This window comes from Sus scrofa, chromosome 8, assembly GCF_000003025.6.
Source record: "Sus scrofa isolate TJ Tabasco breed Duroc chromosome 8, Sscrofa11.1, whole genome shotgun sequence".
NCBI lineage: Eukaryota > Metazoa > Chordata > Mammalia > Artiodactyla > Suidae > Sus > Sus scrofa.
In genome coordinates, this window is record NC_010450.4 from 135,774,533 (window position 1) to 135,802,496 (window position 27,964).

Below are 27,964 nucleotides of genomic sequence, written 5' to 3' on the forward strand. Positions count from 1 at the left end.
GCCCTTATAAAAGAAGCCCAAGCAAGCTCCTCTGCCCTGTGAGGTTACAGTGCAAAAGACAGCAATCTCTGAGCACAAAGGCTCTCACCAGACTCTGAATGTGCCGGCACCTCGATCTTGGACTTCCCAGGCTCCAGACTGGGAAAAATACAGTTTTGTTGCTTAGAGGCCACCCAGTCTCTGGGATTCTGTTACAGCACGAAGATCCTCTCCCCCTCAGTCCTCTGCTGGCTAGATACAGAGCCCCCCCCCCGACCCCTAACCCCAACCCCTCACCCTCAGCCCCTCACCCTCAGCCCCTCACCCCCAACCCCACTCCAACCCCCCACCCCCAACCCCCCACCTCCAGCCCCTCATCCCCAACCCCACTCCAACTCCTCACCCCCAACCCCCCACCCCTCACCCCCAACCCCACTCCAGCCCCCTACCCCCAACCCCCCACCCCCAGCCCCCACCCCCGGCCCCTCACCCCCAGCCCCCCACCCCCTTTCCTCTGATGCCTTTCTAACCCGGTCCCTGGTGCATAATTTCTTCTTTCCTTCCTTACCTTTCTGATTACTTCCTTCCCGTCACTAAGACATGCTTTTTCTTTTGTCTTCTCATAAGCTTTTCCAGAGACGATACGAAATGTACCCTTCAATTACCATTTGCCGGTTTACCATCACGTACAAATTACTCCCATTTCTAAAACTTACTTCAATTCATTTCCCTTCTACTATTCTACCTTCACAGCCCTTAGATTTCTTAATTAGCTACTAGAAGATAAAACTACCAACATAAAATCTTGCGTATTCCCTGTCCTCTCATATTTGCAAGGCTACTTTCTTTTCCTTATTCAAAGCATCCCCAAAATGATTCCTCCAGGATTCATTAGAGTTCACTGACGAATCAGGAGAATAATTGCCCCCTTCAAGCATCACCATATATGCCTCAAATATAAGAGTCTCCAAAACCTAAGAACTCCAACCACATCTGGAATGTTTACTATCCAAATGAAATAATAACCAGCAAGGTTAGCCATTTATGTATACTCATCTCAAATAAGAGTCAACGCTTTTCTACTGTCACTCCATTAAAACACACACACGCATATATACACGTATCAAAACCACAAGATTAAGGTAAAAGCGAAACTAAAACTCTTATTTTTCCAGTCTCTCTTCAGTGTCTCTTTCGCTCATGACAGTAAGCAAACCTACGTGAAACTGAGTGAAGAAGAAAGTGTTTTATTAATCACCACACGAAACTGACATGAATTCCCCTTGGAATCAACCAGGATAAATAATGCTGTTATAAGATTCGTATTTCTCACATCCACTTTTAGAGGAAAATATTACACATTAGGGCTCTTCTCGGTCCTGCGGACAAATTCCAGTAAACTTTTCATTTTTTAATCGGAAAGAGCTTTAACATCCACGTTCTAAAGCTGTGCTAAGTAATAGTTAGAAAGGCGACTCTGAAATCGATGGTACCAGCAGGCAGGAGTAGGACTACTCTGTTAAACATTAGGAAGCGCATTTCGATTTTAGCTGCTACATTAGCACGATTTTTTTTTTGTCTTTTTGTCTTTTCTAGGGGGGTACCATACCTGCGGCATACGGAGGTTCCCAGGCTAGGGGGCAAATCGCAGCTGTAGCCACCGGCCTACACCACAGCCACAGCAATGTGGGATCCGAGCTGCGTCTGCCGGCTACACCACAGCTCACGGCAACGCCGGATCCTTAACCCACTGAGCAAGGCCAGGGATCGAACCCACAACCTCATGGTTCCTAGTGGGATTCGTTAACCACTGAGCCACAACTGGAACTCCCTAGTGCAACGTTTTCACTGGTAAGGCAACTGCTTGCCGTGGGCGCCACCGTCATTAGCAAGTTTCTTAAATCCCAGATACTCGATCAAGACTCAAAGGAGTTTCCTTCCCCGACTGCTCTCTTTTGGAACAGAAACTAAGAGCTTTGTGGTTTGTCTCCGTGGAGGTTAACATTTTGAAATTCAGCTGTTAGAGTCTTCTAACTCACAATTAAAAAGGCGGATAAATTATCACTAGGAATGTCTTTGAAATACTTTTAGTTCTTAAAATAACAGTTTCGAAGCACCTTCTTAAAGCGACCTTTCCATTTTGGTACATGACTTGATAAACATAACACATTTGATCTGTATAGTAGTAATTTCTTCTAGCAACGATATTTTGCCCTCAGTAAGGGTTGGCGTTCTGGTTTCAAAACAATTTCCGCCTATAAAACATCTTTACATGAGTTTCCTTTTCACTGAACTGAGATTCTGTCTTCTACTTAGGTGCCTGTGAAAGGGATTTTGAAAATACACATATGCACACTTACAGAACTCACGTGTGTATATACGTATTTTCAAGTGAATTCCTTCTCCCGTTAGGATGAAAGCCGGCAGAGGGAGCACTCGGGGAGGACAGCCGGCCTTCCTGGCGCCCCTGCTCTAGGGGGAGGCCGGCAGGCACAGCTCGCCGAAGGACGTGATGAGGCGGTAGTAAGTCTTCTCGTCGTCCGTGAGCCCCGCGTTGCCCGGTCTCACCACCACGGCCACGTGCACGTCGGCCGCCTCAGCAGCACTGGCCTCTGCGGGAATCGAGATGTGTCAGAAGCGGCACCCATCTGGACAGAGCCTTCACCCGCAACGATGCACGCACCCCTGTGTTCCCTGCAGCCCTGTTCGCCAGAGCCAAGACATGGAAACAACCTAAGTGTCCATCGACAGAGGGGTGGATCAAGCAGACGTGGTGCTTACACACGATGGAAAACTCCTCAGCCGTAACAAAGAATGAAATAATGCCATTTCCAGCAGCACGGGTGCAACTAGAGATTCTTCTACTACGTGGCATAAGTCAGAAAGAGAAAGACAAACACCACATGCTATCGCCCAATACCAGGCATCTGCGATGTGGCACAAATGAACCTGTCTACAAGACAGAAACAGACTCACAGACCTGGAGAACAGACCTGCGGTTGCCAAGGGGGAGGGGCGGGGAGGGAGTGAGATGGGCGGGGAGTCTGGGCTTGGCAGATGCAGACTATTCCACCTAGAATTCTGGATGAGCAGGAGGTCCTGCTGCAGAGCACAGGCACCTGTAGCCGATCTCCTGGAACAGACCATGACGGCAAATAACACAAAAAAAGAACGTGGGTGGAGAGACAGACTGAGTCACTGTGCCGCACAGCAGAGATTAGCACAACGCCGGAAATAAACTATACTTTAATCACAAAATTTTTTAAGTAAAAAGTAAAAATAAAACCAACAACAACAACCAGATACCCAGGAAATTAAATACAGGCAAAAGCACAGGTTTTATCTTCCAAAGCCTGTTTACGTGAGAGATTCCAGAAAAGCCCTTCACAGATTAAACCAGCTCAACTCCCGGAACAAGGCCCAGCAACTCTGCAACAAGATTCGAAACCCAGGACACGGTCGTCAAGCGCTCGCTCCTCACGGAATCTGCTGGCCCACCCTGACCTGCGGGGACAGTAAAGCGACCTCCCAGGCCACCCCACGAAGCCCCCAAAAGCCATTCAAAGAGAATAAAACTTTGAACCAGCAAATGGTTTCTACACAGAAACATGACAGGCAACATTCACAGAAGGCTGACAGTCCAAAGCCAAGGCCAGGCGAAGTGGTGCCTGGTACATGCATGTGGTCAGTGGGTGAAGCGTAAAAGGCACGTGTCCATGTCTGCTCTCACTTTCAGCGCAGACATGCAAATGGAGAGCTTGCCAGGATGTTGAAAAATGAGATGACAGTTTGCAGAAGCCATGGACTTTGAGGGAGACCCAAAGCAGAACACGCAGCAGGGGCAGGCCCACGCTGATCTGCTGAGCTCACAAAACTCAAATTAACAAATGGCTGTGATTTGGTACCATCTACCCAGGTCAAAAATTCCTGTCTAGGAGTTCCCTGGGGGCCCGGCAGGTTAAAGATCTGACATTGTCACCGCGTGGCTCAAGTCACTGCTATGGTGCGGGTTCGACCCCTGGCACCAGAAGTTCCACATGCTGCAGGCATGGCAAAAAACAAAACAAAACAAAACCCAAAAAAACCTCCAGCCTAGATGCACCAAGGCCTGAAATTTAACAGAGACAGCAGCAGTGATGGAATAGCACCTGTACGTCAGGTAAAACCAAGCCTGACTACCTGTCTCTCTTGGGAAAAGCCGTTATCACTTCTTGAAGGCACTACATGACCTATGCTGGTTAAGGTCTTTTTTTTTTTAACTGTTTAGCAAATTAGCATATACTTGCTTATATGCCTACAAATCTTGCCTAACACAATAACCTAAAGCTTGAGGGTCAGCAGCAGCAGCAGCAAAATACACATCCGTGCAAGCACAGAGAGACGGCTTTGCCAGCAGCCTGGGTTTGTCTGTGGACCCCGCCCCTGAAAGTCCTAGTAAGTGGGGGTGACTCTAGTTCTGCAGCAACAGACAGAGGGCTGGAGAGGGGAATGTCCCCTACAGACGGCTGAGGCCACTTCCACAGGGCCCAGGAGCCCCTCGGACCAGCTGACCAGAGGGCAGAGCGCCCCTGCCCTCCGCCCCCTTCCCCAACGCCCTTCCCCAGCCTGGGTGCACAGACCTGCTGTGTCAGAGCAGCTGCTCCGTACACATGGCCCTGTTCTAGGGGTAAAACCTGTGCTCCAAGGAGGGGAAAAGAAACACAAGTAAGTAAAACTGTCCTCCAACACAACTGCAATCATAACTACACCAAAGGAGGCCCGCCACAGTGGCACAGGCTCTAAAGAGATTAACCTCTGGTCAAAGGCTGCAGCCAGGTTGGGGGTTCCGGGAAAGCCTGGACACCCTGGAGCAGAGACCACCCACCTTCCCCAGCCGGGGGCAGGACCTCTTCCTCCCAGGTCACCCATCCTTCTATAATCCTCTGGGGACTCCCACTCCCACACAGATGCTTGAGGGTATGTTTTATGTTTGGTCAAAACTGCTCTTAAGGAGTTCCCATCATGGCTCAGTGGTTAATGAACCCGACTAGGATCCATGAGAGCTCGGGTTCCATCCCTGGCCTCGGTCAGTGGGTGAAGGATCCAGAGTTGCCAGTACGCTGTGGTGTAGGCCAGCAGCTGTAGCTCCCATTCGACCCCTAGCCTGGACACTACCACATGCTGGGGGTGCAGCCCCCAAAAAACTGCTCTTGAAACCACTGCAATTACCAGCACGGTAGGGGATCCGCTGTTTTATACACCCAATCCTTAATGTCATGCTTATGGTAACGCACTGCATGTAACAGAGGGGGCCACGCTGGGTAAAAAAATGCCTATCTTCACACAGGTGGCCTGCGTGCTGTTTAGAACGCAAGGGCTGCAAGGGCTGCCCGGGACAGAGGCCCATCGGAGGGAGGCGGGAGGCAGCTGAGGCCCCGCCCCACTGTGGGCGGGGCTCATCAGTGGGTGTGACAAGGGGGCGGCGCCTCCAACCACAGACTCCGCTCTCTCGCTCGCTTTGCTCTGGGTGTACAGCGGGTGCCGCTGCTGTCATACAAGAGGGTGGCGGCCCAGAGTGACGCCACTCACTGTCCAAGACGAGCTTTGCGCCTGCCCCTGCAGCTGCCCGCACGCCCTAGGCCTGCCCGCTCCTCCCCACCTACCGCTGCCCTTATTCCCCATATCGTGGGCGGGCGCGGGGCGTGCACACAGAGCCATGGGTTAGGAGCCAAGGACAAGGAGCTGAAATGAGAAAAAGGAGGCTCCGGGGAGTTCCCATCGTGGCGCAGTGGAAACAAATCCGACTGGGAACCGTGAGGCTGCGGGTTCCATCCCTGGCCTCGCTCAGTGGGTTAAGGATCCAGCGTTGCGGAAAGCTGTGGTGCAGGCGCAGCTTGGATCTGATGTTGCTGTGGCTGTGGCTCTGGTGTAGGCCAGCGGCTGTGGCTCCGATTGCACCCCTAGCCTGAGAACCTCCATATGTCTCGGGTGCAGCCCCAAAAAGACCAAAAAAAAAAAAAAAGGGGGGGGGAGTCTCCAATGCCACTTCCCCACACACCACCCCAACAGTGGGGAAATAGAGTGAGGTGGGTTGGTTGGTTCATTTGTTTATTTATTTTGTCTTCTATCTTTTCAGGGCCAGACCCATGTAGGTTCCCAGACTAGGGGTCCAATTGGAGCTGCAGCCCCTGGCCTACGCCAGAGCCACGGCAACGCCAGATCCGAGCTGCATCTGCAACCTACACTGCAGCTCATGGAAACGCTAGATCCTCAACCCACTGAGCAAGGCCAGGGATGGAACCTGCGTCCTCAGGGATGGTAGTCCGATTTGTTTCCACTGAGCCAGGATGGGATCTCCTCCACTTTCCTTTTACAAACCTGTTTCCTTTTTCAGCGCAACCCACAGAAATGTTCTTCCTGAAGGCAAAGTGTGCAGGGCCAGGCTCGGCTCCTGCCCCGGGGGACCCCGAGCAGGGGTCAGATGACTCACCTACGGTGACGTCCGTTAGAAACAAGATGTTGCTGGTTGAGCACCCGATGCTGCTGGCAATCTTTCGGTAACTCTCACTCTCCACTTTGTGTCCAATCTTGGTATCAAAGTGACCGTCAAAAAGCTGAACACAGAAAAAGGGAAAGTGATGCAAGAAACGCACTTACAGCCCAGCCCCTCTGTCTCCCATCCTTTCTCTCTGAAATACACAACAATCATAGTGACTTCGTCCACGCAATAAATATTCCCTGTAAGTCTACTTCATAGAGAACTTTATGGAGGCTACCACAAGTAAATATTGGGAGTTCCCTGGTGGTCTAGTGGTTAGGATTCAGCACTTTCACTGCGACGGCCTGAGTTCAATCCCAGGTCTGGAAACTGAGATCACACTTCAAGCCACCACATGACACCACCAAAAAAACCCAAAAAACAAAAAAAGTAAATATATAGGTTTTATAGGAATAAAACATTTGGAAAAAGAAAACTATAATTCACTGTATATATGATCATTCTATAATCTTCTTGGTTTTCTTTCATTAGCATTAATTTTATTTTTGTTGTTGTTGTCTTTTTTTAGGGCCATACCTGCTGCATATGGAAGTTCCCCGGCTAGGGGTCAAATCGGAGCAACAACCACTGGCCTACACCACAGCCACAGCTACACCAGATCCAAGACACGTCTTCGACCTACACCACAGCTCAGGGCAACGCTGGATCCTTAACCCACTGAGCGAGGCCAGGGATCAAACCTGAGTCCTCACGAATACTAGTTGGATTCGTTTCCACTGAGCCACAATGGGAACTCCTCATTAGCATTTATTTTATATCCAAAATCTTAGAAATACACATGCCCTACTTAAAGCACTATATGCATGCACTCAAACTACTTATTGGCTTGGATTTCACCCCTAATGAAAGGTTCTGAACGCTGTCCTTTTGGTCCCAGGCTAAAGGGATTTCTCTCACCTGCCTCATTAATAAGCTGTTATTTCACATTCAAGAAACTTTCATTTTCTTTCTTTCTTCTCTCTCTTTTTTTTTTTGGACATGCCCACAGCATGTGGAAGTTTCTGGTCCAGTGATGGAACCCGTACCACAGCAGTAACCAGAGGCTCAGCAGTGACGACACTACATCCTTAATCCACTGACCCACCAGGGAACTCTGAAACTTTCATTTTCTAAATAAAACACTTTGAAATTTTACCCAAGAGCCAGTATATACCTTTGATATCTTAGAAATAATTGGGGTCAAATACATAACTTACTAATTTAACCAACAGTAATTAAATAAGCCCACATTTAGGATCAGCTATTTTAACATGATCTTTTGGATATCTTCAGAAGTTTTCACAAACTAAAAACAACCACTCGAAGGTAAATTAAGGTAATAGTAACATTATGATTTTTAAAGTTAAGAATGGCTTTGCATATGTCCTTTCCCTCTCAAGTCTGCTCATACTGAACGACTGGAGAATAACGTTTTTATTACTGAACTTGGCAGGTAAGTACTGTCTGCTGGCTACTATCGTTGTTACTGTTTCATCAGCGAGAACAGAAAAGCAGCTTACACCTGCACAAGCAGGAAATTAAAATGAGATTATGACACTCTCCAAAGCCGAAGTGTGCCCTGCACATGGTAAAGGGCCAGTAAGTATTTATTTTTAGAGGGAGAGTTGTCTGCATAACTACTGTGTAGCACTGAGTTCAACCTGTACTCAGTCTGCACTTTGAGGCTCTCAAGTCCTAAAAATATTCCCTTTTGCAATGACCATCCTGTCCTCCAGGGGGCGCAGGGCCAGCGGGACAGAAAGCCTAGCAGGACTTTCCTCAGGTAGAGTCACTGTTAACAGGTGGTGTTAAGTTATCAAACACTGTGTCATAACATGTAATAACTGCTGTAAGTTCTCTAGACAGAAGAATGCTGATTCTACTACAACAAACCCTCTCTCTCAAAGAAAACAAACGAATCCACTGTGTGCTCCCCTGCATTCCAGAAGTCCGTGGGCCCTCTTTGCGGGGGGAGTGCCACTATTTCATATCATATTTCATATCATACGTGACACTTTCAATAACCAAAAGAAGCACATGCCTTTGGTCTCCTTTCCTTCGGATTGATGATTTTCTAATATTGGTAAGACAGCTCATTTACAAGCGTGCTCATGTTGCATTTGGCCGTGATAAACAAACACATAAATTAAATACATATGTGTGTACATTTCATTCTAACACTACTGTCCTCAGAATCACTTGGGGTGGACAGCTGAAAATGCAGATTCCTGACCCCCACCCCAGATCTGCCAATTCAGATTTGCTAGGAAGCAGGACCTGGGGATCTATACTTTTTTTTTTTTTTTTGGCCTTTTTAGGGCCACACCTGCCCTAAAAAGGCACATGGAGGGTCCCAGGCTAGGGGTCGAATGGGAGCTACAGCCACCAGCCTACGCCACAGCTCACTGCAATGCCGGATCCCTGACCCACTGAGCGAGGCCAGGGATGGAACCCGCATCCTCGTGGTTCTAGTCAGATTTGTTTCCGCTGCGCCACAGCAGGAACTCCCTAGGATCCGTACTTTTAACAAACTCCCCGGGTGATCCTTATGCACAACAAAGTTGATGAACCTCTGATGCAAAGACTGGTGCCGCACACCCAGCTCTTCACTGCTCTTTTCAACCTGCACAGCAGGTGTAAACGCGATTGTCTGCGTGCTGTCTTAGCTTAGCAGGGCCGCACTCACACTCACACGGAGAGCTCTGGCAGTGTCGGAAACCAAAGCAACCCGGCACCTACCTCGAGAACATCTCCCTCCGTAGAATGCCCGAATAAGAGCTTCTGGGCCTCCACACTCCCCGAGGAATAGACATACACCTTCATGCCAGCCTCTCTCCACTTCCTGACCGCTGGAACTACATCTTCGAAGAACCTAGAGGGAAGAGCACCACGTGAAAATGCTGGAACACCTTGTCCAGCCAGATAAAAACCGCTCGACGAGCTGCCACAAGTTCCTCCCTCTGCGCCCAGAGAGTCATCAGGAGCAGCAACCCCACGAGGCTGCGGCTCCTGCAGATCCAACGGCCGCGCCCCGGGGTTCCGGGATCGCAGCGGATTGGCAGCAGCAGCTTCCGCGGAGAGGACAGTTTTTCATAGACAGCCACACCAGTGACAGTAAAAAGTGAGCACAGAAAAGGAGATAGAATAAAAAAGCGATATTTTGTACACTGAAGTGCAGGTGACTCACGATGTTGTGCTAAAAGTTCTGGTGTACAGCAAAGTGAGTATACAGACATACATATTACAGTATACTCTTTACCAGATTGTCTTCCGTCATAGTTTATTACAAGGTATTGAATACCGTTCCCTAGAACTGTTTCCATTGCAGTTTATTATAAACTATTATCCTGTTATGTAATCTTTGATATAATTCATGACAAGAAAGAGTTCAAGTAAGTCCTGTGTTCCTTAAAAAAGCATGGAAATGCTTTTAGGAAGATCTGTACCCAACAGGTTAAGAAAAAAAAAGTTGAGGGGCTCAAAGCTATTCATATATATTTTTTGGGGGGGGGGCTATGCTTGGGCATGTGGCATTCCCAAGTCAGGGATTGAACCCAAGCTGCAGTTGCGACCTGCGCCACAGCTGTGGCAATGCCGGATCCTTAACCCACTGCACCACAAGGGAATTTCCTATGCTGGCTTTGAAAAAACAAAACAAAATAAAACACTCACTTGATAGAATAAAAAGAATGTTGACTTTATCTGCTTTACAAATCGTGCAATGAACACTGGAGAGAGAGTAGAGTGGAAAACGTATTTGCTCTGGGGGCTGCGGGAGTGTTGGGGTCCCGGGAGGAGCTACATACTCTGCTTTCATGAGCCCAGCTTTGAACGCCGCCCTCCACATGTGGCCCTGCAGCTGCTTCAGCGCCGTGGTCTTTCGGTCCAGAGACATCTGCCAGCACACATTATCCACCACGGCCTGGATCATCCGCTCCCGGTCGTCCTCCCCGTCCCCAGATGCTGCAGGGATTGGAACAGCCCCATCCAGATGGGCGTCCTCTTCAGCCTTGAAGTCAGAGACAAGACAAAATTCGTGTCTCACTCATTTTCAAGAAGGTCCCTTAGTCCACTGACAGACGATTGGATTAGGAAGATGTGGTATATACACACAATGGACTACTACTCGGCCATAAAAAAGAAAAGAATAATGCCATTTACAGCAACATGGACGGAACTAGAGACTCTCATACTAAGTGAAGTAAGTCAGAAAGAGACAAATACCACATGACATCACTCACATCTGGAATCCAACATATGGCACAAATGAACCTTTCACAGAAAAGAAACTCATGGACTTGGAGAGCAGCCTTGTGGTTGCCGGGAGGGGGAGAGTGGGGTGGACTGAGAGTCTGGGGTTAATAGATGCAAACTGCTGCATTTGCAGTGGGTAAGCAATGAGATCCTGCTGTACAGCACAGGGAACTCTATCCAGTCACTCGTGATGGAGCATGACGGAGGATAGTGTGAGAAGAAGAATGTGTGTGTGTGTGTGTGTGTGTGTGTGTGTGTGTGTGTGTGTGTGCGCGCGCGCGCGCGCGCACGACGCGGAAGGAGAGACTGAAAACTGGGGAGAGGTGAGAGCAGAACAGAGCACGCGCGGCGAAGGCGGCTACGGGGCTGCGCCAAGCCTGAGCCGGGCTGAGAGGCCCCTCCCCGGGGAGGCGCAGCGGGAGCTCAGGCCCCAAGAGCAGTGAGAGGAGAGGGAGGCCAGGAGCTGCTGCTCGGAGACCTCAACGGAAAATTCGACGGGACGGAACAAAACTTCCGCCTTCCACCCAGAAAGGGCTTCGTTTTCTCCACACACGATCTTATACAATTGCAGTGGCTCCAGAAAGGCAACTGCAGAGACAAGAAAACCCACGACCTGGCCGTTTAACTGTGGACTGTGAGGTCCTAGGCAGGCAAGTCGCTGCACCGTCCCCACCCTGTGAACGCAGAGCACTCAGGCGAAAATACACTCGGAGCACACCCTGTCTGCAGGCACCCGCAGTGCCCAGCCCGCCGGGAGCGTGGAAGCCAGGGGATGGACGTGTCCCAACCTGTTTCCTCAAAAGGCTGACATCCTGCTGGCACTCCTCTTCTTCCCAGTGCGTCTGCAGATACTCTTTAACATGGTCCTCGATGTAAGGAAACAGAATGTCCTGGACAAAAGCAAAAAAAAAAAAGCAAAAAAAAAACAGGAATTAGCCGTACCTGCTTGCGGGAGCTCAAGCTCTTCAACAATCTCACTTTGGCTACTTCTAGCAAATAAGACCCTGAAAATTTCACTGAAAATAGGAAAATTGCTGCTGACAGGAATAAGACAGAAGTGGAAACCAAGACACAAAGGAACTGGATCAAGAGTCAGCAAACGGCCGTGCGTGGGCCAAATCCAACCTCCTCCCGTTTTTGTAAATGAAGGTTTATTAGAATACGGCCCCACTCCGTACCCACTTGTTCACAGGGTGTCTGGGGCCACTCTGGGGCCACAATGGCAGAGATGGGTATGGGTGACCAAGACCCTCCGGCCCCCAAAGTCTCCACATGTCCCACTCAGCCCTTCACGGAGAGTCTGCTGACTTCCAAACGAGACGGCTGGACCACAGGCCCTGGGACATGTACACAACCACGTTTCCCAAAACGAACACAAAAATCATTTCTGTAAAAATATTCATTAGCAAAGTAGTCGAGTTTACTGTTGTTCAAACTGAATTCATAAATACTTTTAAATTCCTCAGTGTAAAGGCTAACATGGTGAATACTGATTGGAATAACCCACAGAGACAAAAATCCTTTGGGTCCTTAATGCTACTTTTAAGTGTATAAAACTACTGAGCCCAAGACGTCTGCGACCCACGGAAGGCAGAGAGGAGGAACCGGAAAAGGACCAGAGGCGAGAACGGCACCGGTGGGAAAGGGCTCTCGGTAGGATGGCCCGACGGAAGCCAGAGGTTTTCCAAGGTCTCTGCACTCGTGGGGTGTGCAAAAGGCCTCGAGACAAGACTCCGCTTCCCCAACGAGGGCTCGGCGCGGATAAGGACGGGCTCCCACTCGCGGGGCACCTGCCCGTGGTCATTTGTACCAAACAGGACAGCCAGCTTCTCCTGATTAGCACGAACCCGCTTTGCGGAGAGAAGGGCACGTGAGAACCCACTGGTCTCCCTCTCTCCCCTTTCTGCTGCCTCCTTGTGACAAGCTTCTGGGTGGCTGGCTTTTCTTAATTACTATGACAAGAGGGAACAGACAGGAAAGGACCTGGCAGCGGCGGGCGGCTGGAGGAATGACCGTAACAGACGAAGGGGATCCAGAGGTGCACAATCCCGGTCCCCGTCATGGGGACGTCGTGTGCAGAGGAGGGAGACGGTCAGTGACTTACCGTGGTCTTTTTTTTCTCCCCCCTTTTTAGGGGCTGCACTCGAGGCATATGGAGAGTCCCAGACTAGGGGTCCAATCGGAGCTGTAGCCACTGGCCTCCGCCAGAGCCACAGCATCTCGGAATCCAAGCCGCGTCTGTGACCTACACCACCGCTCATGGCAACGGCGGATCCTTAACCCACTGAGCAAGACCAGGGATCGAACCCGCAATCTCATGGTTCCTAGTCGGATTCATTCCGCTGCGCCATGACGGGAACTCTGTGACCATTTTGTAATGTATAAAAATATTTAATCACTCTGTTATACACCTGAAACTACTATAATGCTGTAAGTCAATAATTCTTCAATTTAAAAAAGGGGAAAGTTGGCAGAAAACATTTTGATTTCTTTCCTGCCGACAGGCCTGAGGGATAAAATGGTTAGGACATAGTTACTAGATCAGACCAATACAAACAAAACCATGTTTTCCATTTAGTGTGACTGGACCAAAGGCTTTGCTACAGCATTAGAATTTTTTAATATTTCAGAAGACCCAAGTCTGAGCTCAGCTTAGACTGAATGCATTCCCAAAGGAAAGACTACAAACACAAGAAGGTTATCAGGGCTTTTTTTTTCATGGTAGGACTGAAGTATTTACCTCTCTTCGTAATATGTTGTTCAGATTTCACCTGCCCTGGTCAAAACAAAGAGGGCATTCAGTTCCGCTTGCTCTCACGCGACCTGCCAGTGAGGAACAGGCCACTCAGCAGATGGAGAAGCAGACGAATGGTGGGGTCAGGAACAGCTCCCAGCGCACCTGACGCGAAAGCTTTCTCCAAACTCAGGAAAAACGCACTCCCGCCCTTAAAGAGGGAAAACGAAGCGCGAAGATTGACATCTTTCTTCTTCCGCAAGAGATTCCTTGCACGGTACCGATACACTTCCAATGTGAACACTCAGGTAAATACCTGAAACGCTCCCTCGTCCCTTCCTCTTTCCTCTTCAGCGCCTCCCCCGCACCCCCCGCACTGCGGCGGGGCTGCAAACGCCCCGACGTGAGCTGCTGCCCAAGAAGATGGAGCCGGACTGAGGGTGGGCTCGCCCAGCCGCTCCTCTCCCAGGCAGACCCACACGTGCTCAGAGGACAGCAGAGAGACAAAGTTTTACCGTGGCACTGCTGCCACACAACTGGAAACTAAATCTTCACAGGTAGAGAATAACCTGGGGTATATTCAGACTCTAAAACATTGTACAGCAGTTAAAAATGAATGTACCAGGAATTCTGCTGTGGCCCAGTGGCAAAAAACCTGACTAGTATCATGGATGCAGGTTCGATCTCTGGCCTGGCTCAGTGGGTTGAGGATCTGGTGTTGCCATGAGCTGTGGCAAAGGTCACAGACGAGGCTCAGATCCCACACTGCTGTGGCTGTGGTGCAGGTCGGCAGCTGTGGCTCCCATTGGACCCCTAACCTGGGAACTTCTATATGCAGCAGGTGTAGCCCTAAAAAGCAAAGGGAAAAAAAAAAAAAAAGAATGTACTAGAATTGTATTTATCCATAAGAATATAAACTAACATATAAATAAAACTCTAATACAAGACAGGATTATGCAGGGCCTCAGAGCTGTAATGTTTTCTTCTTTCTTTCTTTCTTTTTTTTTTGGTCTCTTTGCCATTTCTAGGGCTGCTCTTGCGGCATATGGAGGTTCCCAGGCTAGGGGTCCAATCGGAGCTGCAGCCACCAGCCTACCACAGCCATAGCATCTCAGAATCTGAGCCACGTCTGCGACGTACACCACAGCTCACGGCAATGCCAGATCCTTAACCCACTGAGCCAGGCCAGGGATTGAACCCGCAACCTCACGGTTCCTAGTCGGATTTGTTAACCACTGAGCCACGACGGGAACTCCCCTATTTCTTTGAAATCTAAACAAACATAGTATGAACACTTAATTAGCTTCGTGGTAGCTGCATAGTCAGTACATTAATCTTTATTCTTGCTGATTTTATTCTTGATGACTTTTTTAAAGGTGTTACCAATAAAAAACAAAAAATAAAGAAATTTAAAAATTAAAAATAATGCAAAACAAACAAGCCAACCCTGATCCCTTATCCCACACCTCTGTCACTCGCCTGCAGTGTCCTGCCTCCGTCATCCCCAATCCCCCGGGCAACTGGAAATACTCCCTGAGGCAGACTTTTGGTCAGATCCAGGGCCACCCACTAAGTGAGGAGATGAAGTACTCGAAAGTTTGCTATGCTATTTTGCGCTTAACAAAGTCAAATTTCCTACACCCAGCTTTACCGGACCCCAGACCAACTCATGAAGAGCCTGTTAATCCTGAGAGCCCCGGTCCTTAACCTCTGGGGGAGAGCAGGTGACGTGAGCAGGCTCTGGGCAGCCTGCCAGGCTGGGTTCCCTGCTCCATCTTTTACTGGAGGGGTTGCAGTAACTTAGCCTCTTTGAGCCTGTCTTCTCATCTGCTAAGTGGCGATGATACCAAGCAAAGCCATCGTGGCCACTGGACCTAATCAGATAGATGGACACACGCAATCCCTTCCCGCTAATTACACACTCCAGCACAAACGCTGAAGTTGGGCAAGGATCACTCTTACCTCAATTCAGTGATAAACAAGAGCAGAGAAATCCCCCGAGGATACATCACAGGCACAACCACCTCATTCGTTCACCTTTTACTGAGCACCTACCGAGGGCCAGACACTTCGGCCAACAGAGCTGTGAGCCCCAGCACCTCTCCTCGGAGAACGCATCAACATAAACGGCCAAGGTTTCAAGCCATTCTGAACTTCCAGGGGAAACGTCAGAAAGTAGACATTCCTTTAGAACTCCTAGTCATCCAATCTGCCTCTTTCCTCTGGGCATAAAACTCCCCGCTGCACTGAGTAAACACACGAAGCCGGGCAATGACGCTAGAACTGAGCATAACTGGAAAACAGCACCGCCTGGGGCTGCCGCGTTGCCAGACTGTTCTCCTTTAGTGCAAAACTGCTCATGCAGAATGTCAAAGTCCACGGGGAAAAAACTATGTTGCCAGGATCTTACCCAGTCTTTCAACATATTTATTGAGCATCTACCATGCAAGATGAATAAAATGCCTTCAAGATGCTTATTTTTAAAAGCCAATAATCACATCATATGCATTATGATATCACATGAGAATGCTCTAAAAATAGACTTTTTATTTTTTTATTTGATTTGATTTGTCTTTTTGTCTTTCTAGGGCCGCACCCTCGGCATATGGAAGTTCCCAGGCTGTAGCCATCAGCCCACACCACAGCCACAACAAGGCGGGATCCGAGCTGCATCTGCGACCTACACCACAGCTCACAGCAACGCCAGATCCTTAACCCACTGAGCGAGGCCAGGGATCGAACCCACACCATCATGGATGCTAGTCAGGTTTGTTAACCACTGAGCCACGACCGGAACTCCAAAATAGACTTTTTAAAGCGAGTGCTTATTGCCCAAACCTGCCCATGGAAATCTTCAGGCTTTAAAAGTAATTCCAGAAATAACTGTGATGATAAACAGTTTAACTTCAGTTATAATCCATTTGTAGATAATTTCAGAATACCACAGTATGAAAAATCCTGCAATAAACCCAGGATTCCTCAAACGTGTGGATACTGTTAGTCCACCAAGCACCAAAGGGGCTGTTACAGTTTAGTCGTACATACAACAAAAGGCTATAGAACTAAATGAGATTATTTGTCTTTCAGGGACTATGATTAAATTCCACGAAATGCTGGAGGGAATACTCTGAAAGCAGCAATTTATATTGTCCTACGCGCTCAGTGAGAGCATTCTGAAAGAGCTCCATTAAGGGCCACAGAACTTCTGAAGATCTGATTAAAAAGCTGCCCCTAAATGTTTAGGAGTCCAAATATGGGTCTGCTTTACGGTCAAGCGGTTGCTTTAATGAAAAGGTCAGAGCAGCAATAAAAATGAAATTGTTGCTGCAGTGTTTACTCAAGTTTCCTTTGAAGAAAATGGGTAATAAAAAGGTAGTGGGGAATACTACTTAGGAATACTACAGCTATTTAAGGAAACTACTTTAAAAGCCTTCCAGAGGAGCCACGCAGTGAAAATGGGCTGCAGTATCTGAGAACCCAACGGTTTTCCAGGCAGAGAAATTGAAACAACGCGAAGGCAATCCTGGTGGGCTACTGCTTCTCGGTTAATCTCAGAGGATAAAAAGCAAAGGAAATTAAGCGGCTTTATGGGTCTTCTTAAGAACAAATTGCATTCTCCACACAAGGGGCCCATCTTCCTGCGGGGACGTCGAAGGGATAAAACAAGATCTGGGCGAACACAGACACACAGGTCTACAAAGGCTTCTGTCACGAGAGGGCAAGGGGAAGAAACCGTTTTTGGACGTATCCATTTTCTACAATCGAAGCGTATCATCTTTTTAAAACTGAGACACCACTGACACGAAACGTACCATCCTCAAGCGTACGACGCAACGGCTCCACATTTGGGTAAAATGTGAACTGATGCCACGACTGGTCTGGGTGACACCTATCACCCACAATAACGACAAAGTTTTACCCTGGGATGAGAGCTGGCGAGATCTCTTCGCACCTTTCCAACATACGTACAGCAGTATCATCCACAGTCAAAACTGGGCCAGGTCGTTATCAGCTGCAGTCAGAATACCTTGTAGAGTCCGTCTTCATGATTTATTTTAGTTACCTATTTTTGGCCGTGCCCACAGCTTGCAGAATTTCCTGGGCCAGGGACTGAACCCAAGCCGCAGCAATAACCTGCGCCACAGCAGTGACAACGCTGAGTCCTTAACCACTAGGCTCCCGGGGGCTCTGACTCGTTTTCTAACCGGTAATGTGCACCTGCTTGAACACAGCTGACAGTGAGACGCGTACTCCTTTCTGGAGGGGCCCATGCCGTCCATCTGCCGTGTCCTCAGCAGCCGTGGTATATTTTTGCTCCTTAAACATCCTTCCTGAGGACCATACTAGGAACTACCAGAGACGTTTCGGAGCTCTGGCTCTTACCCAGGGCTCAGAAATGGCAACTCTTTTGTCCCTGTTTTCATGGGGTAAGCAGAGATAGACTCATTCCCCTTCGGGAATGAACATTCGATTTCATCGTCTGCATTCAAGAAGAACTACGAAATGCGTTGCTCAAGACAAACGCGTCTTCTAAATCCCACGAAGAAGATTAAACGGTAATTAAAGAAAGATAAACTACAATCTAATTAATTGCAATGAAACATCTCACAAGGGAAGGTTACCATCACAAGGGGCTAGCAGTTGGGAGGAGGCTTTAAAAAGCAGCAGAGACAGAAAGAAGAACCGTAGCTCATGAGTTCCAGAGAGGGAGAGCTGCCTGGCCCGGGGACAGCGTCGGGTCCCAAAGGGCACCGAGGAGGGAAGCGCTGACGTTTCCTGTCTCGGATCCACCTCCCATGCCTGCAAGGCGACCCCTCTGAAGAGACGAAGAGGCTGACACAAAGCGAAGCCAAGGCTCAAACCCAGGTCTGCGGAACCCCAGTGCCGGGGCCCATGCAGCTCTGTGGGTGGGTGACTTCGGGGGCACACTCGCCAGGATCACCCAGCTCCTGCATCCGGAAGGTGTACATTCTCTATGGGCATCTCTAATGCAGCTTCTCTCCAAGCTGTGTACTAAGACAATGAGCGATTCTGGTTCCCCTGGCAGTACTGTCACCACCGCAATAATTAGGAATAACATGAGTAGCTACAGTGATAGTGGGAGCCACTGCCAACACTGCCTGAGCCTTCACTGTTCCAGGCAGTTCTCTCTCTACAGTCGATCCTGAGTGAGCTCATCTAATCCAGGATTTTAAACCGTCTATTGCTGAGGACCCCAAATCCACCGCTTTAGCCTGGACCTCTTCCCTGAACTCCAAACTCCAGACCGAGTCTTTCCAAATGCCTCCCACAATCTCCACTTCCATATGCCGCCGGAAGGGCCCTAAAAAGAAGAGACCAAACTCCTGCTCCTGCTCCTCCTCCGTCTCCCGTCTCAGTAAGTGGCAGCTCCGTCCTTCCAAGACCCTCAGGCCAAAAGCCTTCGAGTCACCTCGGGCTCCTCTTTCTCTTGCGCTCCACATCCAACCGACTCATCAGCAAATCCTATCAGCCCCATCTTCAAAATATACCCAGCAGCTGATCATTCCTCACCCCTGCCGCTGCCAGGCGGCGCTCCAGATGTGCGCAGTGGCTGATTAACAAATGGCCTGAATGATGTCATTTCAACCCTCGCAAGAAGCCCATGAAGCCGGGGCTCTTCACTGCTCCATTTTACAAAGGCGCACAGACGTTCCAATAAATTGGGAAACCGTGAGGATGCTTTATCATTCGGGTCTTTTTCTTTTGTTCACTGTGAAGAGTCAGATCCCCGGAGCCCGGTCATCCCGGCAGAAGGGACCCCCCGTTAGCTTACTGAACTTCGGGGGCTTGGACATGCACGGCTCTGGCACAGGGACAGGCAGCCTCCAGGAGCGCACCAGCCACCGGCCTGGCACTGCTCTGACCGGCACTGCTCTCCAAAGCCCCACCCGGGGCCCCCTGCGGGCATGACCGCGCGCAGCCAAACCACACGTGTTAGTCTCCCTTGATCCAGCAAAGAGGGGTGGCCACACTTCTTACCCTTGAGAGCAGAAACTTGTTAGAAGGTCACCTAATGAATCACTGAGAAGAAAATCAAGTTAAGCAATGGACCCCTGGAGCTCCTGCTGTGGCTCAGTGGGTCAGGAATCCTGACTGGTGCCCAGGGGGATGCGGGTTTGATCCCTGGCCTCGCTCAGTGGGTGGAGGATCCAGTGCTGCCACAAGCTCCAGCGTGGGCCACAGGGGCAGCTCAGATCCAGCGTTACTGTGTCTGCGGCGTAGGCCAGCAGCTGCAGCTGGGATTGGACCCCTAGCCCGGGAACTTCATATGCCGCGGGTGCGGCCCTAAAAAGGGAAAAAAACCAGAATGCATTAGCTATGTCTATGTGTCCTTGAACATACAACATATCCCAAAGAAACTTAATAAACACCAGAAAAGCATACAAGCAGGATTCTGTGGCTAAACTGAATCCATAGCTTTATCATTTTGATTTTCAATGAAATGAGTATCTGCTACTTCAAATAAATATTATTTATAGGATTAAGGATTTGTCTGCTTAATTCATATTTTCTAATATAAAAATTCAGTTTGAGATCTCCTCTTTTCCTTTAGTCTTGTTCAAGACCTTGTCAAATACCTTGTTTTCTCAGGTAAAACATCTGCCCCCAAACACTGTGTTCCAACCTCCACAACCTCCACTCCACCACAATCCTTACACAGCAACACGATCTCAACCAAAAACCCTCAAGCCAAAAAAAAAAAAAAAAAAATCCCATCTAGTATCATAAACGAGAAATGTCAAAACAAAATAAACCAGAGCTACTCTAAAGTCTACTTCCTGTGCAGCCAAGGACCGGTAAAGGCGTCTAAGAGTCAGAAATGGCAGGTACTCACCGAGTGTGGTAGAGGGGAAACTGCCCCTCATCTCAGGGGGCCCTGTTCTGAACCGCCCAAGCCTGTGAATGTTCCTTTCCGCGGCAAAAGAGACTCTGCAAACGGGATTTAAATTAAGGATCTCAAAACGGGGAGACAACTCTGGATTATCGGGTTGGGCTGGATAAATCAAAGTCCATGGGCGTGAAAGCGAGAAGCAGGAGGGTCAGAGTCAAAGTTCCAGAGTGGAGGGTCAGGCTGAGGATGCTATACGGCTGCCTCTGAAGACAGAGGAAGTGCCGGAGAGCCAGAGAACGTGGGGAGCCTCGAGGAGCTGGAAGGGCAAGGACAAGAGTTTTCCCCCGGTCTCCAGAAGGGACAGAGCCCTGCCGACACCTTCATTTTTAGCTCACTAGGACCCATTTCAGAGCCAAGCCTCCAGAACTGTAAGATGATAAATCTGTACTGTTTTAAACCACTAAGCTTGTGGTCATTTGTTGCAGTAGCCACAGGAAACTAATGCAGCGGGTTACAGCAAAGCATTATTCACTCGCCCGTCTGCCAGCCCACCTAGAGCCCATTACACAGTCCCTGCTGCACAACATTCAATGAAACGTTTATACTAACAAATGATAAAACAACACAAGGAGTTCTCTTGCGGCGCAGTAGGTTCCTTAACCGGTGTTGTGAATGCAGTAACCCAGGTCACTGCTGTGGTGCAAGTTCGATCCTTGGCCCGGGAACGTCCATGCACCGTGGGTGTGGCCAAAAGAAAGTTGCTTTTATAGTTCGGTTTTTGGAAGACAATCTGTGAAAGCTGGCAAAGTGGCCACCTGCCTAATGCTTTGCTGTTTAGCAGCTTGTTTCATTATCTTGCTCTCTTTTATCAGTTTCCCTGGCTCTTGAGAGGTGTTTGGATCCGTTAATGATGACAGATCTCCTCCAATTCACCTTCACTTCCCGGTCGGCTCTACCACAAGCCACTAGGAAAAAGCAGCACTGACAGATCTCAGCACAGGCAGGACTTAGGAATTCACATAAAGCCCATGGACCAGCCGCATGTGCACCACCCGGGAACCTGCTCAAAGTTCCGCATCAAGCTCCGTTCTGTGTTATTCAGCTGTAAAAAAGAATGAAATCTTGCCACTTTGACCACACGGATGCACCTGGAGGGTATGATGCTAACGGAGATAAGTCAGGCAGAGAAAGACAAGTACCGTATGATTTCACGTAGCTAAAAGACCCCTGACAAATGAACAGCGTACCAAAACAGAAGAGACCAACGGACACAGAGAACAAATCCGTGGTTGTCAGAGGGGACAGGGCTGGGGGGATTAGTGAATGGGTGAGGGAGTAAGAGGTAAGGTACGAACTTCCAGGGACAAAACAAATGAGGACAGAATGTACAGCATGAAGAATATAGTCAATTACCTTGCGGTAGCTTTGTATGGTGACAGATGGCAACTAGACATATCACGGTGGTCACTTTGTAATGTACAGAAACATTGAATCATTACCTTGTACACCTGGAACTAACACAATGTAGCAGGCCAATCATACTTGCATTAAAAGAAATGTCGACACTGGGAGGAAATGCATCAAAATGCAAATAATGGCTATCTCTAGGTGGTGGACATCATGGGTGATTGCTAGCTTTTGTTTTATTTTATTATTATTATCATTTGCTTTTCCAGCTACGAAGTTTCCCAGGCTAGAAGTCAAACTGGAACTGCAGCTGCTGGCCACGGCCATAGCCACAGCTACGGCAGATCCAAGCTGCATCTGCAACCTGCACTACAGCTCACGACAACACTGGATACTAACCCACTGAGCGAGGCCAGGCGTCAAACCCACATCCTCATGGATACTAGTCGGGTTCATTACCAATGAGCCACAGGAGGAACTCCAATTTTTACGTTTATGCGTTTACGTATTTCTAACATTCTGCAATCAACATGTATTGCTCGTAAAATTAGAAAACAATGTCAATAAAAATGAAAAAAAAAAAAAAGGTTCCATTCCAGATCTCTGAATCAGAAAGCACATTTTAGCAAGATCTCCAGATGATCTGTACACACATTCAAGCCTGCAAAGCACAAACAGAGCCAACGGCAAGGGGACTCACCAAACCAACCACCCAATACATTTTAGGGACAAACAGCCTAATCAGGTTCATACTTTCAGTTAGTGGAAGCTTCTTAATTATTACAGAGATTTTATTTTCAAGTACAAAAAGGTTTCCTAGGGCATGAATGAAAACCATGCCCCACCCCATTCATTAAACGTTCCCAGCAGCTTTACGAGGTCGACATCCGCACAGCACAGCTGAGGAAACAGCATCTAGACTCAGAAACATTAACTAACTTGCCGCATATCGCTTAGGGAGGAGCCAGAATACTAAGGCAAATTTCATCGTCTCCAGGCTCATCCTACAGCCAATCCTCATCATTCGAAGACTGTGTATTTGCAAATTCTTGTACTCAGGAAAACGTATTTGTAACCCAAAATCATGACTCACTGCCCCTTCCCAGTTTTTTGAGGACCTTAAGTACATACACGAACAGAGCAAGCAGCAGAAATTCTGAAACACCAGATGCACACGTTCCCAGGATGAGGGGATGCTTTGCCTTATTTCCACTCCCATATTTCAAACGAGTGTCCTTTCCGAAGTCTATTTAGTGCCATATTTTTTGCATTTTGTGCTTTTCACTGGCGACTCTGCAGTTTAAAACAGTCCTCAAGCAAAGTGCCTAGTGTCCCTAAGGAGCAAGAAAGTTGCCTTATGGAGAAAACACGTGTTAGATAAGCTTCGTTAAAGCATAAGTTATAAAGCACTTGGCAATAAATTCAAGGTTAACGAATCAACAACTACACATTAACTACGGCAAACAGAAACACACATAAAACAAGGTTACGTACTGATCAGCCCACAAAAATGTTGTGACCAGAGGCTCTCAGGAACCTAACCCCAGAGGCGATGAGTCAGGACTTTGCTAAGACAGTGTTTGCGGTGACTTCAGAGATCATCACTCTGCCACAACTGCCACTCCACATGCTAACCCGACGTGTAACAGCAGGAAAAGCACCAAATTACAGAGCACTTTCGCAGACAGGAGATCATTTGCCCCAACTTGAAAACAATAGCTGAAGGTTCTTTTTTTTTGGCCACACCCACAGCTTGCAGCCGGTTCCAGACCAGGGATCGAACCCTTACCATGGCTTCAGCAATGGATACTTAACTCACCACTGCTACCAAGGAGTTTCCTGAAGGTTCCTGACAGGATAACCGCAAGGACTAGTACTGCTGTTATTTCACAGCTTAAGGACTGAAAACGATACAATGAGACTCCAACATCCAATGCTTTCACCCACATGTGGAATCTGAAAAAAGGACAGACTGAACTTCTTTGCAGAACAGATGCTGACTCACAGACATTGAAAAACTTATGGTCTCTGGAGGAGACAGTTTGGGGGGTGGGGGGATGTGCTCGGGCTGTGGGATGGAAATCCTGTGAAGTCAGATTGTTATGATCATTATACAACTACAGATGTGATCAATTCATTTGAGTAATAAAAAAATACATTAAAAAAAGGACTGAAAACATTAGAATAATAAATGCACCAAATCAGAAAATGAAATTACTTCCCCACAGACAAAGATCACGTGGTAGCTCCATGGAGTGCGTTCAAGGTGACTCAGGGGCTGAGGGAAGAGAATACACCACCACACTCATTTACACTTGTTACTGAAATCTCATCTTTCAATTCCAACTTACTTTATAACTTAATAGTACAAAAATACGTACACAGGAGTTCCCGTCATGGCTCAGTGGTTAATGAATCTCACTAGCCTCCATGAGGATGCAGGTTTGACCCCTGGCCTCGCTCAGTGGGTTAAGGATCCGGCATTGTCGTGAGCTGGGGGGTAGGTTCAGAGGCAGCTACAGCTGTGGCTGTGGCTGTGGCTGTGGTGTAGGCAGGCAGCTACAGCTCCGATTTGACCCCTTGCCTGGGAACCTCCATATGCTGCAGGTGCTGTCCCAAAAAGCAAAAGAAAAAAAAAGTACACATACATTCTGTCGGTAGTGACTGCTCCAATTCTGCTGATGGCACTCATGAACAAAAAATGTTGGGGAGTTCCCTGGTGGTTTAGCGGTTAGGACTCGGTGTTTTTCACTGCTGTGGCCCGGGTTCCATCCCTGGCTGGAAAGTGAGATCCCACAAAAAGCTGCTGCTCACCGCAGTCCAAAAAAAAAGCTGGGAGATCACCAGTGTAGACAATCAAAGTCAGCACCTGAAAAGAAACGAAACTCCAAACCACGTGTCTGGGAGGGAGGGACAGAGCTGGTGGCTTTAAGGATCAGACATATGGGAAACCATCTAAGGAAAGCCGGATTCCACTGCTGCTCTGCCCCCAACAAACTATGCTGCTCTTCACAAAGACATTCCTCCAGGAACCAACGGATCCGCAGGAGAAGTTAATTCACTAGTTGCAACATTTACTAGATGACCCAAGCTAGGAACCCTTCTTGCTCCAGAAATCTGACCATTACCATGCTGACAAAGAACAAAAGACGTAATAGCAGGTTTAAGTAAAACCACTGTTTATTGTTGCCTAGAGCCTAAAGGCTTAAAGGTACGCCCCCAGAGAGCACAAGCCGTGCACAAAACACCACTGCCCAGGGTGGTTAGTCTATGGCATCCCATAAAACATCCAGGACTGCGAAGCGTCGCCTTGTACGGTTAGAACTGCGTCACATACACACCCAACTGTAAGTGCTCAGCAGAGAGAGAGAAAGGGGAAGGAATAATCACAACCAGTGCCGGCCCTCCGTCTGCCACGCACGTGTTCTGTTTCCGGGGACAGTCTCACTTCCCCAGTGCCTCTTACGGTATGAATGGCTCCATGCACTTCTCATCTCCATCACCCAACCCTAAACCAACTACTTCCTCTGATGCTCAAGGGAAGAAGCACAGATCCATTTCAACCCTGAAGGAAAAATGGTTGCACGTAACTTACTGAAAGATGGACGCAGTCTCCAAAGAGGAGCCCAAGGGTATTTCAAGGGCAGTTTCTGACTATACCGTTTTCATTGTGTACACTGACTGTAACGCCAAACCCCAAATAAAGTAAGACTCAACTAGAGTGTTTCTGTTCCCAGGGTTCATTCCTAAACCTAGTAAACATGGTGTAAATTGAAATTTGCTACCGTGTGCTTTTACGGTACCTCTCACGGATTAAAGTGCTCTCGTACGAGCTGCGTCACCCAACAGCCACAAAGCAAGGCAAAGAAGATGGAACAAGCACTGTGGGTCCCATTTCAGAGGTCAAGTGTGATAATGCAAAGAGGAAGAGTTGTTGAGTCAGACAAGTGGGTTTCAAATCTAAGGCATGTCATTTTCAGAGCCTTAGTTTCCTATTAGGAAAATGCAGTGCACACACCTCACAAAGTTTCTGAGGCGGAGTCAAGTGTACAAGTCCCATGTACACCATACTCAATGTCCCCTTTAATCCTTTCACAGGAAGTAGGGCCACCACAGGTTCACACACCTAAGGTGACGAATAAAGCCCAAAGTAGAACTAGCATCTCCCAATTCCCAGAGCCAGGCTCAGAGGTTCAAGAAGACTATAACATCTCTTTAAAAGGTATTCAAGGGAGTTCCTGGTGGCTCAGGTTAAGGATCCAGCATTTTCACTGCTGTGACTTGGGTCACCGCCATGGCATGGATTGGATCCCTGGCCCCAGAACTTCCACACGCTGTGGGCACGGCCGGAAAAAAACAAAAAGTAAAAGAGATTCAAGGAGTTACCCTTGTGGCGCAGCAGGGTAAGAACCTGATGTTGTCTCCGTGAGAATGGGGATTCAATCTCTGGCCTCCCTCCCTGCAATGCCTTGAGCTGTGGTGCAAGTCGCAGAGGCAGCTCAGATCTGGCGCTGCTGTGGCTGTGGCCCAGGCCTGTAGCTGCAGCTCCGACTCAACCCCTAGCCTGGGAACTTCCATATGCCCCAGGTGTGGCCAAAAATAAAAGAAATAAAGAAATAAATAAAATTTTAAAAAATAAAAATAAATTAAAAAAATGTACAACTACTCTTTTGGAAGATGGGTTTTTCCTACTTTGCAAAAGGTATCTCATTATTATTGCACACAAGCACGGCTGCTACATACTTTTATCTTAAACCTCTAGAAGTCAAAGGGAAGACCAGGCCCAAGGAATTATTTGAAAAGTCATATTAATATTTGATATTAATTTATCCTTCCAAATACAACATATTTAAAAAGGAACGTGCTTTAAAGCAAAGTTAGGGAGTTCCCGTGGTGGCACAGTGGTTAACGAATCCGACTAGGAACCATGAGGTTGCGGGTTCGCTCCCTGCCTTTGCTCAGCGGGTTAAGGATCCGGCGTTGCCATGAGCTGTGGTGTAGGTTGCAGAGGCGGCTCGGATCCCGCGTTGCTGTGGCTGTGGTGTAGGCCGGCGGCTACAGCTCCAATTCGACCCCTAGGCCTGGGAACCTCCATATGCCGCAGGAGCGGCCCTAGAAATGGCAAAAAGACAAAAAAAAAAAAAAGCAAAGTTACAGGTTTATGAACTGGGTGTAGACAAGGGTTGGTTACCACTGACATTCTAGGAGGAAGGTATTGGCTAAGAACTTTAGGCTTCCATTTTTGAAGAAAATGAACGGAATCTAGACATGTTTGCTAGCCTAATCCAGCAACGCACAGTGTGCAGTTCGGCCACTAAAAGCAGGAGTGGGAAACGGCAAAGATCAACCATTACTGCTTTAAGATACCTGGGCTACCCGAAAAGTCACACTTCAGTCTAGAAGCGTGGGACTAGAAGCCTCAAGGACAGCTAGACAGCGGCCACCACCTCGCCAGGTTCAACCCGGCACAAGGCGGGCGCACACCTGTCGGGCGACTGGGCGCACACCTGTGGGGGGGCCACACTGCCCTCCTCCGTCCCCTCTTCACCACCATCTCCATCTCTTCCCCAACCACCTGCCTCTAGCGGAAGGCGAGGACCCGGGAAGGTTAAGACAAGGCGGTGAGGCACAGCATCCCTGCAACCCGCCGCAGACTACGTCCTCCCACCCCAGAGCGGGTGCAAAGCCACACCGTCTCTCCCACGCCTCCGGTCTCCAGGGCGAGGTCTGCAACACTTTAAAATACTTCATTGTTTGAAAGCACAAGTAACTTCCCCGCTCCCTTCCGCCCCTCACCTTCACGAAAGCAATCGGGGTTGTGGTACCTTCGATATCTAACAGGATCACAGTGACTTCGGCGGGCACCGAAAGCACGACCATTTCCCTACCGGATGATACCACGGGAATCGGCCTACTGGTGGGGAGGGCGGCGGGCGGCGCCGGCGGCGGCGGCGGCAGCAGCGGGCGAAGCTTCCGACAGTCCCGCAAGGACCCCAGAGCGGGCAACCGCGCCCTGCCGACGCACGAGGCGGAGAGGACCCCTCCGCGGCCAAGGAAGCAGAGAAACCCGCAGGACGGGCGCCCAGAACTCGGGAGCGATCCGGGGCCGGAGGCCGAGACCACGTGGGTAGGGAAAGGGGCGGTCCTCCGGGGCCCCGAGGGGGCGGGGAGAGGCCCTGGCGCCGATGCCGATTGGCCGCTAGAGGGCCTCGCACCCGAT

At 48.8% G+C, this 27,964-nt stretch overlaps 1 protein-coding gene across 4 annotated transcripts; it reads right to left on the reverse strand.

Moving 5' to 3' along the window:
• On the reverse strand, window positions 1,211–27,872 carry ENOPH1 (enolase-phosphatase 1). Of its 4 annotated transcripts, none has more exons than XM_013998480.2 (6): window positions 27,570–27,872; window positions 11,539–11,640; window positions 10,303–10,505; window positions 9,236–9,368; window positions 6,449–6,572; window positions 1,211–2,591 (listed from the first exon to the last, which is right to left on the reverse strand). In XM_013998480.2, exons 3-6 carry the CDS (start codon window positions 10,425–10,427, stop codon window positions 2,452–2,454), a joined length of 522 nt encoding a protein of 173 aa, XP_013853934.1. In that variant the 5' UTR covers window positions 10,428–10,505; window positions 11,539–11,640; window positions 27,570–27,872; the 3' UTR covers window positions 1,211–2,451.